The sequence below is a fragment of the Orussus abietinus genome, unplaced genomic scaffold, assembly GCF_000612105.2.
Source record: "Orussus abietinus isolate OABI.00-Male unplaced genomic scaffold, Oabi_2.0 scaffold299, whole genome shotgun sequence".
NCBI classification, from domain to species: domain Eukaryota; kingdom Metazoa; phylum Arthropoda; class Insecta; order Hymenoptera; family Orussidae; genus Orussus; species Orussus abietinus.
This window is the reverse complement of record NW_019394498.1, coordinates 37332-50514: the sequence shown is the minus strand read 5'-3', so window position 1 is coordinate 50514 and position 13183 is coordinate 37332. Positions and strand designations below refer to the sequence as shown.

General features: G+C 44.7%; 3 protein-coding genes across 3 annotated transcripts; 1 reads left to right on the top strand and 2 right to left on the bottom strand.

Moving 5' to 3' along the window:
- Window positions 1-225: 225 nt before the first annotated feature.
- Window positions 226-4551, bottom strand: LOC105694382. The gene is made up of 2 exons (XM_012414999.2): window positions 4470-4551; window positions 226-2970 (listed from the first exon to the last, which is right to left on the bottom strand). The coding sequence occupies exon 2, from the start codon at window positions 2467-2469 to the stop codon at window positions 1981-1983; it is 489 nt and encodes a 162-aa protein (XP_012270422.1). The 5' UTR covers window positions 2470-2970; window positions 4470-4551; the 3' UTR covers window positions 226-1980.
- Window positions 4552-9290: 4739 nt separating this feature from the next.
- Window positions 9291-10368, top strand: LOC105694377. Its single transcript, XM_012414987.1, has 2 exons — window positions 9291-9522; window positions 9946-10368. The coding sequence occupies exons 1-2, from the start codon at window positions 9452-9454 to the stop codon at window positions 10280-10282; spliced, it is 408 nt and encodes a 135-aa protein (XP_012270410.1). The 5' UTR covers window positions 9291-9451; the 3' UTR covers window positions 10283-10368.
- A 95-nt stretch (window positions 10369-10463) lies between these two features.
- On the bottom strand, window positions 10464-13100 carry LOC105694376 (dynein assembly factor 4, axonemal). Its single transcript, XM_012414986.1, has 7 exons — window positions 12978-13100; window positions 12646-12883; window positions 12380-12578; window positions 11446-12022; window positions 11273-11373; window positions 11037-11190; window positions 10464-10790 (listed from the first exon to the last, which is right to left on the bottom strand). Exons 1-7 carry the CDS (start codon window positions 13098-13100, stop codon window positions 10584-10586), a joined length of 1599 nt encoding a protein of 532 aa, XP_012270409.1. The 3' UTR covers window positions 10464-10583.
- Between the last annotated feature and the right edge of the window lie 83 nt (window positions 13101-13183).

The window sequence follows — 13183 nt, the reverse complement described above, 5'->3', positions numbered from 1 at the left end:
TTACGCTGAACTTTTATATTCCTTTATAATCGCTCCATCGATCGACGCCGCGATTAATCTTCAGTTGACCCGGGGGCTGCGAAGCACTTGATCATTTCTCTGTTACTAATATATATAAATATATAAATATTGTACTCGCGAGACTTCGTCGATTAAATTTTGCCGTTCGTCACCTCGGGGTGGAGGAGGGCAGGATGATACAACGTGGTAATCGATCTTCGGTTGCCGAGCCTCCAGTTTTCTATATTCAAATGTTTCCTTTCTGGTGAACGTGCGAATACAACTATTCCACCACATTCAGACTTCGTAATAAATACTAAATACTACGTAATAAATATCCGTATATATGCCTCGACCTCGGTAGAAGATAAAAAAGTGCTTACTACAATAAGTTATATGTTATTCTAGATCTTATGCATAAGGAATAAAGCGCGTACACGGTACGACTCTCAGTCTCGTAATCAGTGAGTCCTCGAAATTGCGGCGGAAAACTTAACTTCTCGGTCTGAGGAGTCGAAGGAGTTCCCGAAATTCTTTTTGAAAGTAAATTATAGCGAGCGCCTGAAAATGTTTAACTTCGCTCGCAAGGCCAGTTTATCGCTAATGTCAAATCGAACCGTTAAATACTGCCCACTGTATCCTAAGTAATATCATAGTATCACAATGGATCGAAGCGTATAGCTTCTTTTTTTTTTCTGGCGGCGATAAACGAAGGACTATGGTCGCCGCTTTTGTCAGGGACTCGATTCTCGAATTTATACCATAAACTCTCGCATGTGAAATTTAGAGTTTAGTATAAGCTTTCCAAATGTTGACCAATGTCGCGACTTCGCAAGAATGCGAAATTCTTTTATGCGAATCTATTCGTATGCGAGAAAAATCCGTGTGAACTCGAGAATAGGGGCCCTGGATTTGTTACATTGGACGGACAGTTTCGTCCACTCGAAAGCGAGGCTCTTCTTAGACCGGCTTCCAGATCGGATTCGGGTACGATAAAGCTTTCATAAAGAGTGAGATGAGGCCCGCGAAATGTCCGGCGAATGTGACAAGATGGAACAGGTGGTGCCTTCTTATGTCAAGTAGGCTTTTGATCGGTTGACGTTTTCGGCGCCGTAACGAGACCCAAGTGTTCCCTTGGCACTTTGCCATACCTCGCACTTGGTTCGCGACGCTCGAATGCTTCCAAAATGCCGACGTTGTAATCTTCAGATCGCGTTTCCATGCATCGATCTCGGATCCGAACGTTTAACACGCTTCTCCGCCTTGGTCCCATGGCATTGTCAAAGCACGGTCTCGTCGAACTTGGAAACCGTCATGATAACTCCCCGATTCGCCGATAAGCGAATCGTCTTTGCGCATTGTCATCCAAATTTAACGTTTCCTTTCAGGTCCCTGTAGTATACGGCACTCTCGACGACTAGGGTCCTTTTACAGGACGACGAGGAGACGCCTCTATCAAGGCCGGTAGCGAGCTTGCATCGTTGGGGCTCATGGGAATCATAAAAACGCGTTGCAATTCACGGTTAATAAATAATTAGATATCATTGATGAATGTTAAATAACCTGATATCTCGAAGAGAGTCCAGAGAATCAGCTCACGGGGACCTTAACGCGTTAATATTCGCAATTATTAAATAATAACTAGTCCTAGATGTCTCAGAGAGAGTCCACGAATGCTCGCTCGTGCTCGAGTCTGCATTATTAGGTTCATGAAAATCGTAAAAACGCGTTGCGATTCACGGTTTTTAAAAAACCAGCCCTCGATATCTCGAGGAGAACCCAGAGAACCAGCTCACGGGGACCTTAACGCGTTAATATTCGCAATTATTAAATAATAACTAGTCCTAGATGTCTCAGAGAGAGTCCACGAATGCTCGCTCGTACTCGAGTCTGCACTGTTTAGGGCTCATGGGAATCGTAAAGACGCGTTGCGATTCACGGTTATTAAATAATATTAAATAATAACGAGTCCCAGATGTCTCATAGAGAGTCCACGAACGGTCGCTCGTGCTCGAGCCTCTTCCTCTCGTTGCTGGTCGCGACCTCGCAGGTGCACTTCCCGTGTTGCTCCACCCTGATCCATTGTCTTCGGGTCTTATTGTTCTCCAGGCTCCAGATCTCGATTTCGAGCTCTTCGAAGTAAGAGGCGTTCTTCACTGGCGTGCAACTCATGTCGGGACTCATGCAGCACCCCGAGTGCACGTCGCACCTCTTCAGGACGATGTACACCGGCTGGTTGGCACTCTCCCCAGGATTCTGGTGCACGGTTTGCATCAAGTCCCGCAGGTGGTAGGCCCGAGGCTGAGGTTCCTTGCAGGGGAACTTCCGGGACATTTCCACGGCCCTGGGCAGGTGGATCCTCCTGAGTCCTCGAGAGGAGGCGTTTTTCGAGCTGGACAGGACCCCGAAATTCAGGGTCACCAGGAGCACCAGTATTCGGAGCACCGCCGTCCTGGAAATCGCCTTCATTCTGACGTGAGTCTCTCCCGTAACGACGAATCACTTCTCGACTTGACACTTAATTTTCTCTCGATTTGCAGGAAACACCAGGGTCCTGAATTTCCGGGACGACCTCTTGATCGGCGAAGAGAAAATCCAGCTGCGAGAACGCGTCACTTCGTCACTTATTTTTCACTCGATTTGCAGGACATTCCTGGGACCCGGGATTGCGAGGAACGAGGAAAGGTCTCCAACCCTTTGATACCGGCGAGGAAAGAATCCGGCTGCTCGAACGTGTCGCCGAAGAATCGAGTGACCGAGACTTTCCGGCTAGCCGATGTATTTATACGTGATGGAGGTTTGCACACACGTTCCGCGTGCCGACGTACGCGGGGAACACGCATGTCGCGCTCGCGTAAAATCCGAATCTCCCGCACCCTGGAATCTTGCTCCACGGGGATTGCCGGTGGTGCAAGCTCACCTTTCCTCCAGTCAAGAGAAAATTCCCGCCAACCGCTCAAGCGTGGTGTCCTACAAGAAATCCAGCGAGAGCGTCGAATTATCGTACCGATTGTATTAATTCATAGCTGCATATCAGCGTGACCAATTTTTGTTAATGCCCACTGGGGGAGATCCAGCAAAATCGACGAGTTTACCGTACCGATTGTATTAATTCACCGCTACATATTAACGTGATCAATTTTTGTTAACACCCACGGGGTAAAATCCAGCAAAACTGACGAATCGCCGCACCGATTGTATTACCTCATCGATGCATATTAACGAGACTAATTATTGTTAATACCCATTAGGAGAGATCCAGCAAAATCGACAAGTTATCGATTGTATTAATTCATAGCCGTATATTAATGTAACCGATCTTAGTTAATGCCATCTGGGAACGATCGATTAAGATCGACGAGTTTACCGTACCGATTGTATTAATTCACCGCTGCATATTAACGTGATCAATTTTTGTTAACACCCACGGGGTAAAATCCAGCAAAACTGACGAATCGCCGCACCGATTGTATTAACTCATCGATGCATATTAACGAGACTAATTATTGGTAATACCCACTGAGTAAGGTCCATAAAAATCGACGAGTTAAAGTGCCGACTGTATTAATTCATAGCTGTATATTAATGGAACCGAACTTAGTGAATACCCACTGGGCGATTTTATATATCAATGGCATTAATTCATTGCTGCATATTAAGGTGAAGTGAAACACGTCGAGGAACTTGGTCAACGTCGATAAAGAAGACTTTTCTAAACGTCTACGTTGTCGACATTCGTTTTTATATTGACAGCTGTGTCGAATTATATTGGATATTGTACCAAATGGCGTACACCATATGTCGTTTCCGTACAATAATTATACAGAAATCAAAGTAAAACTCCAGAAATCCTCTAGATTCATGCTTTCTGGGGCCCTAATTGACTGCAGAGGGACCCGCTGCGCCATCTGTGATTTCCAGGTCAATTAAGTATTCACTCCGAGACCTCGTATTGCCATCGTTTTGGCATACAAGCGCATACAACACTTTTTTGCCTTTATTCCGTTCAAATACGTTTATCGATTACCACAGTGTTCTAAATTGTCGTAAAATTGTCCTGACCCTTTCGATTCTCATATCAGAGCCTTCGATAATTGTATATTGATCGAAATATGAGAGCTCATCGCCATTTTGGTCCTGATCTAGGCTGAGTCAAACAATTTTGTTGAAAAATCCAAATTTTGAATGTGTCAGGACAATTCTTAGATGATCAGGAGTGATGTGTCAAAGTTTCGGACAGTTTGGTTTAATACCCTTAAAAAAAAGTGTTGTATTCAAATCGAGTGGTTTGAAGGGTGTTTCACTTCACCTTAATGCAACCGATCTCAGTTAATATCCAATGGGCGATTCGCAGGTGGGCAAGCGAGGAACCACGCCAAGAGTGTCAAAATCGTGAGGAAGGAACGACACTGGCGACCTGTCCCGTATTTTATAACGCTTTAATAACGGAGATTATGTCGTTAACTCACCGAAGATCAATTGGAGCAAGACTCCGCGATTAGTAATTGTCGGCAGATACAAGGGGAATGACGGAGAGGCCAGCGAAAAGTTGACTTATCGTTTGTCGGTTCCTATTGATAACGTGCCCCCTCTCTCCCTCTCTGTACTCGAATCGGATCATCTTCGCTAGAGTTCGAGGAATAAAATATTCCGATATGGAACGACCGGTTGCCCCGATCCTCGGAAAAGCTTCACCTTGGCATTGCGACGCTCTCGTTTAAAAGAGGCGGATCCGCGCGTGGGGGTGATATTTTTGGATAACCTGTGGTCCTCTTTTCAGGAATGTTTATATTTCTTTTACTCGATATCCTCGAGGTGTTAGAAAGTCACCGAGAGGACCTCGCTCTCTCAGGTGATTCGATCATGTCTGGGTAGTTGAACCCCCCATGATATTCTGCGGCTGCAGGTTGATTCACGGGATGAATCACCTGTCCGCGGAATAACCAGAATCTCACGTATCAGTCCCCAGATGTTAAACCGTCAGGTGATTCTAATTTCGAGCCAGTCGAATATCGTCATATTTTATGAAATTTATTTGCAATATCCGTTTGGAATGTTCCTCGCGTCGATAAGAGCTCGCGAGCGTTGCTTCCTCTTCATTACGTTTATTTTTCCAAATTTCAACGCCTTCTAGAACGAAGCCGTAGAATATCGCCGCATTTGATCAAATTTATTTGCCACATCTGTTAAGAACGTTCCTTACATCGATAAGAGCTTGGAAGTGTTGGCTCTTGTTTATTACGTTTCTTTTTCCAAATTTCAACGCCTTCTAGAACGAAGCAGTAGAATATCGCCACATTTGATCAAATTTATTTGCCATATGTGTTAAGAACGTTCCTTGCGTCGATAAGAGCTTGGGAGTGTTGGCTCCTCTTTATTACGTTTGTTTTTCCAAATTTCAACGCCTTCTAGAACAAAGCAGTAGAATATCGCCACATTTGATCAAATTTATTTGCCATATGTGTTAAGAACGTTCTTTGCGTCGATAAGAGCTTGGGAGTGTTGGCTTCTCTTTATTACGTTTATTTTTCTAAAATTCAACGCCTAGAACCATTCTTCTATGACGAGCCAGTCGAATATCGTTATATTTTATCAAATTAATTTGCAATATCTGTTTAGAACGTTTCTCGCGTTGATAAAAGCTCCACCAGGAATGTTGGCTTCTTATCACATTTATTTTTCCAAGATTCAACGCATTAACTGTCCTAAGACGAGCCATCGAAAGACTTAGAAGGTTCAAGAACCAAAGGGTGGAGGAACTCGGTTCGCTCGTTACTTGCCTCGAAGAGGTTCGCGGAACCCTTCGACGACGGAGTCCATTTAAATCAATTTCAGGCTCGAGTAATCCAGGTGTGAAAGGCCTTCTTCTCCGGAAGAAAGAAGCCAAAGTCGTTCTAGCTCGGTCGCTCGGTCGTCAATTCTTCCGCAAGACTCGAGCTGTGCGGCCAATCCGCCCCAGAGTCCACTGACTCCTGGTGAAATCATTTTTTAAACGGATTCTCCTCGACGCCATGACCTTTTCCCAGATGATTTTCGTACACTTTCGTTTTCCTTGCTAGTGAAATTAATTTTCTATGTCTCCAAAACTTGTGACGTTCTTCTCTAGGATGACTAACAATGTTTTCCAATTTTTTTTCCTACAGTCTGCGTTCGTTAATTGCAATTTTCCCTCCTAGGAAAACGCATCAGTTCACTGACTCCTGGTGAAACTATTTTTTAAACGGATTCTCCTCGACGTCATAACCCTTTCCCAGGTGATTTTCGTACGCTTTCGTTTGCCCTGCTCGTGAAATTAATTTTCTGTGCGTCCAAAACTTGTCACGTCCTTCTCTAGGCTGACTAATAATGCATTCCAATTTTTTTTCCTGCAGCCTACGTCCGTTAATTGCAATTTTCCTTCCTAGGAAAACGCATTGAGTTCACGTTACGAGGATCCTCCGCAATTATTCCCGAATGTCCCTTCTGCAATGGTTGTTTAAATACTTCCTGCTCCTGACGTAGATATCGTTCCTGGGAAGTTTTGTGAATGGGTTTGCGAGGTCTATTCATATCCTCTGCATGGCGGAATGAACGTACGTCAGCTCTATTACGGATATTTAAATCATCGCTCGAACATTCCCTCGGTAATTCGGAATCGCAACTCGTATTACGGTCAATCCGGTGTCTTCGGGTCGTACGGGAAAACGGTGAATGATACCAGTGACGTGGCCGGGAGGAATATCGCATCTTTCCTGGAGATACCCAGGCCAAGTACATCGCTCCGTGCATTCGTATTAATATGACGATGACAATTAATTCATATCGACGAGAGGCGATTAAAAAATCGCCCCCTAATCGGCTAAGTTAATGAAAACTGCCCCTTAAGGTGATATGAAAGTGTGATATATACGTAACAAAAAGTCAAAATATTTATAAAACTTTTCTCCAAACTGGGTGCACCGAATTATTTGAAATTTTAACACGTGATTATGGAGGCCCTAAGGAATAACGCGCTGCTCATGACATTACTTTTTTCGACAACAAATTTTGTACTTATCTCGGACAAGTACCAAAAAAAGGTATTTTTTTCCGAGAAATGAAATTTCACGGGCAGCGCGTTCTTTGTTAGAGCCTCCATAATCACGTGTCAAAGTTTTAGATAATTTGGTGCATCTAGTTTGGAGAAAAGTATTATAAATATTTTACGTTTTGGTATGTATATGTCATACTTTCATATCACCTTAAGGGGATGTGAAAGTGGTATATACGAAGTACCAATCGTTCATGAAACTTTTCTCCGAACTGGGTGTGCCGAATCGTTTCAAACTTTACAATGTGAATATAAAGGCTGTGAGAAAGGTCCTGACAATTATGAAATTTAATTTTGTATAACAAATTTTAACAATATCTATGAACAAGTTTAAAAAAAATTGGAATTCCATGAATCTCAGGATCTTCCTTGTACTCTCCATATTTATATTGTATAGTTTGAATCGATTCGTCACACTCAGTTTAAAGAAAAGTTTTATGAACGAGACCTTTTTGACGCCACTTTCACATCACTTTAAGGCGATATCAAAGCAGCGAGGAGTCGTTCATAAAACTTTTCTCCGAGCTGGGTGCGTCGAATCGTTTGAAAATTTTCCAGATGAATATTCCGACGCACTCATGAAATTTCAATTTTTTTAATGGAAAATTAACAAAACGTTTATAAGAAAATTCGGAAAAGGTGAAATTTTACAAGGACCCACATTTACGTGATCCAATTCACTAGCCTCAATATTTGCGTAATAAAATTCACAAGCTTATATTTACATAAAATTCACGAGCCTCTATATTTACGCGATAAGGTTTCAAACGTTTCGGTAGCAATATTTCAGAAAAAAAAGTTTCATGAGGAAGTGACCCCTTAGATGGTACTTTCGTATCGTCTTAAAAATGTGCATTGTCTTAGAACGGGTACAATGTATATTTAGTCTCGCGAGTATCACGTGCTCTGCAGTATGCACCGGTACATGCACAAGAGTAACGAGAAGCAGACGCAGGAATCGTCAGATAAGCCGATCCGGTGTACCGTTTCGTTAGGAGTAGTTCGAGCTCCTATTCCCCGAAAAGCCGGAATGTCGAATAAACTCGGCTCGAAAGTGCTCGCAAGACCTCGGAACTGCGGTTACGCGGATCTGTAACCTTACGCGATGAGTCAGGTCGAAATGAATTGGCAAAAAGAACCGGGTCTCGATGACGATCCGCCATCGATTCGGCAATCCGCTCTCACCTTCGAGAACTCCGGGAACGGATTCGACTTGGCTGACGCAAAAGTCCTCCGTAGAAAAGCAATGCACTTGACCGTAAACCAGCTCTCCAAGTGAAAGCTCATCTCTGCAAACGAAAGGTCTTTCGATAACGAGAAATAATCGTGTAGTCATATAATTAAGCGGAGTTACGGTTAATGCTTTATGAAATAAAAATGTATCGGTAGGTCTCCGGTATGGATGAGAGTTGAACTTGCGCTGTTCCTGCTCATCCCGAGGGGATTTTCACTCAGGAAATTATGGATTTCAACCCCATCACGTACAAATTAACTCTGCAAAATCCAGGGCAAAGTGATCCACGATAAATGTTCAAAAAACGAGCCGAAATGGTAATGAAAGACGCTCGCAAAACAGAGGACTTTCTTTTCTCTCGCGAGTCTGACTAGTAATGTTCGTATTCGGCCCAAAATTTGTATCACGTTCAGACACGTCAAAGTGCGGCAAGAGAGTTAATGCTTGAAATCATCTGGAAATCATGAGGAAATCATTGGAAATCGTTGGAAAACACCAATGAATTTTAAGGCCGAACGTCACTCGTTACCGAATCGCATTGTTTATCACATGAAATCAAAGGAAATCGTTTTCCCTGATTTCCAAGCGAATAGCCCCTCGGTCCATCCTGAAGAGGAAGGCGAAGAAAAAGAGGGAAAGCTCTAGTTGAGGGGAAAATGCCGAAAAAGCTGGAAAGTCTCCTGGAAGCGTCAGCAAGGAAGGCCAGGACGAGCCCCTGGTCACGCGACCAGAGGTGCCTCTCGAACGGGAGATAGGACCACTAGTTGTAATTATAGTTATCTTCGCGATGTTCCAGGAACGGTTTGTTCGACCCCTCCTCGAGCTTACCGAGAATCCGAGAGGGAGAGAGAAGGAGAAAGGCCGTTCGTTGAGTCTTGCGAGGAGTTCGAGCAAGACGGAGAGCCGCTTCGAGAGGGGAGCGTGGGCTGAGGATGAAAATTATATATATGTATATACATATATATAAAGAATTCTGATCCGAGAAGACAGAAGTCTTCGGCTGGACTCCGGAGAACCGCGAACATCGACCTGACGGAGCGGCCGCGTGTGTGCCCCGAACTCGCGGGTGAAAACCGCGCAGCGGCTGCGGAAGGCGAGGGAAAAGTGAGGAAAACCTTGGAAAGAGAGAGGGTCACCGACTCGTCAGGATGACGAAGACCGTGTTCGTCCTCCTCGTCGCCTGGGGACTCTTCTGCCTCGCGACCTGTCGACACCACAGGTGAGAGGGAGATCAGACAATCAGGTATTTCCTGTACCGGATATAATCGGAAGTGGACTCCAGAGTTTTGGGAACTACCGCGGATAGGTCAGTCAAAGTAGGCTTCTTTCTTCGTCGACTCTCCGTTAGTACTTTCCTTCTTATTAGTTCTTTTTCTTCGAGAGTCGTTAAAGCGACTCTTTGCAAGGATAAGTGATGTAAGCTCGTTAACGACGCGTTTCCAGAAGCACCGGCGTCATGGAAAATGCTCGGCTTGAAAGTGTCATTCGTAGTTCTTTCGTTGAAATGTTTAAAACCGTTTCGTTCATCATTTTGCATCTTTTTATGGATCTGGTGAGCCGCCTCTTGTTTCCAGTTTCGCTGTATCTTAGATACTGGAAGTATCGTTGATAGAATTGTCTGATATCTCTAAATACTCCGCAGGGACAGCAGTTTCCTAAACCACGTGCAACTGGTGCACCAGTTCCGATGTTCCTTGCCCCAGCCTCGGGCAGTTCCCGTAGGAGAGCTCCTCTCGGTCGGCCCTGCCCCAGATGAGGTGTTTTATCCTGCGTACACGGTCCTCGCCCGCTGCGGAGGGTCCGGATGCTGTCCAGATTCCAACCAAGTGTGCGCACCTACGGAGACCAGGAACGTCAGCTTGGTATTCGTCGTTAGACACACGATAGATCTCCAGCGAGACCGGCACCACGAGGTGGTGCACGCCCAGGAACACACGAAATGTGCATGTACCGATGAGAGGCTAGCGAGTACTCTGTGAACTTGAAAATTTCAACTTGTGAAATTGTCGCGATTACTACCCTATTTGTAGAATTTCTTCCTGGCCTATCAAGTACATAAACAATCTCTAGTGAATGTTTCACGAAGCAGTTCTACTTGATGTACATATCTCGTGACTAATATAGTCTTAAATATACGTGATAACATGTATGCATAAATGAAGAGCAGTCTGAATTTGACATTCAATACTCGTGAAGGATTGGAATTCCGAGTCTGGCGTGCCTCTCGGTGTGCGGTGTCTCTCAACCGAGGAACATAAAGAGTTGAAGAAACTCCAGGCTTCACTCCTTTATGTCAAAGTACTGCTTGGCAGCCAGAAGATCGCGTTTGATGGTCTCGTTGTCAGGAGCCAATTTGAGGGCGGCTTCTAGTTCGGGAATGCCGTGCTGCGGTGCAGATAATTTGCAGAGTGCTGCGCCTCTTCGAGCGTGACACCTTGCTCTGGATTCTCGGTTTCCCTCGCATTGGGGTACCATCAATTCCAGGGCCTGTTCTCAAAACGTCCAGCGGGATGAGAGTTTTGCAGGTTTGCGAGGCGTAGCGTTAAAGGATTTACGAGGGAATATTTTTTTTTTTCAATTAAAATGCCGCACCACCCAGAAAGTGAAATGTAACGATGCACACCGAATGCACGTGCGAGGTACGAAGGATATCGAACGGCTCATGATTTGTTACGTTAGATTTCCCCCTTGCTGGGTTTATTCGCGTAATTACCGGTATTCCTTCCTTTTTACCTTGGAGCAGTCCTCGGTGCATCTGTAATAATTCCCAATTGCATAATGAGCAGCGGATCGGTTCACGTAGAGGGACGCCATCTTGTCGCTCAGTTTTATCCCATGCGAGTAGGCGCTGACAGCTCCGAGATAATTGCCAGCTTTGAAGAATTCGCTGAAACATTTTTAACGCACAATCGAGATTTCATTCCAGGAATTTTAGCGATATCCGAGTTGAGAATTTAATTTACACTTACTCGCCCTTGTCTTTGAGCCATTGCGGATCTTGCTCTTCGGGTCTCAAGTTTTCCGCCACGAAGCCCACTTTCCGCCTCGCTTCCGCTTGCTTTTCCAACCACTATAATATAAAAGGAAACTAGAAGCATGTTTCTTTATATTAAAAAAATGTCCGCGTTTCTTATTTTCAAACCTCTTGTTCCTCTACGTGACTGCTTTCCCGAGCAGGGGTCGGAAAAGAACGCTCGGTAAACGTGACGTTGATGGTTCCGCTGGTTCTAGGGCGAGGAACTGAATTCTGTGGTTCGTCAAAAATATTGTTAACCTTCTTACACCTCCCAACTTCGGTTAAACATGTATTCTCGACTCCTTGCTCTCTAGTTTTGATGTCTCGCCTCTGCTTTTGCTCGTGAAATTTCCGCATAGAGTCCTTTATCACAGTTTCCGGAGACGCGTAGCCATTCGTGGGGTTCTCTTTGGAGTCGGCATTTTCTGAGGAGCTCGCAGGTCGATTACGTTCAGAATGCTCTTCTCTTCGGGTTTCTTTGTATTCCTCTTCGTCTCGAACTTCCGTAATTTGGGCCCTTTTGGGTTCTCTTGATTCTCCTTCGAGCTGCTTGTCGCTAAATATCTCCGCTTTGGCCTTCTCCCACTTGATCATGTTCTTACCCAGAGTGTTATTATCTGGTTTTGGGACTGGGGCCATATCGTCGGTCGCCGGTTCACTGGTAACCGCACCAAACTCGTCCTTAAACCATTTCAGGGGCGGCCTTGTAAGAAGATCGTTCTTTTAAAATGATACCCCAACTTCCGAGTGGTCGCAGTAACGAATACAACTCCCGACTAAATTACGGGTTACGGGCGTTTATTTGGGAATGTTTGAGGTACCGCTACCGAAACGCACCTTCGCAAAGTAAGCACTGCTCCGAGGGCTCTTTCCCACGTATTTTTCTCAAGATGAATGCCTTGACAGAGAGCCCCGCATTCTTCTCTAATTTACTTGAAAAAGACGCGAGAGCAACTGTAGCGCATATATATTCTCAAATAAATGCGCGTACCTCAGCTAGGCACTACTATTGAATAATTACATATAAGAAATAAATTTCCAGAAGACACCTGGAAATTACCTATAGGCTTTGTTGTTCCGTTGCAGCGCGCCCTGTAAATGTTGAAAAATCGGCGCCTCGTGTTCGGACTTCCAGTCGTCGAACTCCTGCATAGCTTCCTTCCTGTGCGCATCGCGCATCCTTTCAATTTTATTCAAAACTTTCGTGTCCAGATCGATCTGCGCCCTCACGGCGTCCTTCTGGAGCTTATTGCGTTTCTCTACAGCGAAAAATACAGAATTGTCGAGACGTGTATTATTAAAAATCAGTAAAAATAAGTAACAAACCGCTCCTGGCCTTCGCTCGTTCCCCCATCGACAATCGCGCCCGTTCCTGCGCCTGATTTCGGCATTCCTTCTGATTTTCTTTGGACAGGTTTTCCTTGACCAGAGTGGGCCATTCTTCTCCGGCATTCTCCTTTTTAAGGGAAAAGATTGCCTCCTCGCCATCCAAGGTGCACTCGCTTCGGTCGTCCAGGATATTCCCCCACAGGAAGAGCTCCAGAATGAACGGCGGATAGCTGGCCTGGTCGACAAAAATCATTTCGTCAACTGAATAAATTAAAGCGATACAAATGCAGTCTTAAAATCAGATAATCAATTCCAGGATGAGTGCTTACTTTCATATAATCGTCAATGACGAATAAATCGACTTTCTTCGGGTGTCCCGACAAGGGCACGTAGATTATTACGCTCTCAGCGGTTTGCCTCCACGCGTAATCTTTCACAACTATAACAGGCATCTTTTATAAATAATCCCACCGTGGGATCTCTAAGATAGGACATGCACAATGGTCCTGGTAAAATTAAAGTTAATTGAAATGGG

What these genes read in the sequence shown, in the direction of transcription:
- LOC105694382 (XM_012414999.2), bottom strand. Translation starts at nt 2,469, where the DNA reads ATGAAGGCGATTTCCAGGACGGCGGTGCTCCGAATACTGGTGCTCCTG.
- LOC105694377 (XM_012414987.1), top strand. Translation starts at nt 9,452, where the DNA reads ATGACGAAGACCGTGTTCGTCCTCCTCGTCGCCTGGGGACTCTTCTGC. An exon ending in GCGACCTGTCGACACCACAG is followed by an intron (nt 9,523 to 9,945) that starts GTGAGAGGGAGA and finishes AATACTCCGCAG; the next exon opens with GGACAGCAGTTTCCTAAACC.
- LOC105694376 (XM_012414986.1), bottom strand. Translation starts at nt 13,100, where the DNA reads ATGCCTGTTATAGTTGTGAAAGATTACGCGTGGAGGCAAACCGCTGAG. An exon ending in CGGAACAACAAAGCCTATAG is followed by an intron (nt 12,023 to 12,379) that starts GTAATTTCCAGG and finishes TCTTCTTACAAG; the next exon opens with GCCGCCCCTGAAATGGTTTA. An exon ending in GCACCGAGGACTGCTCCAAG is followed by an intron (nt 10,791 to 11,036) that starts GTAAAAAGGAAG and finishes TTTTGAGAACAG; the next exon opens with GCCCTGGAATTGATGGTACC.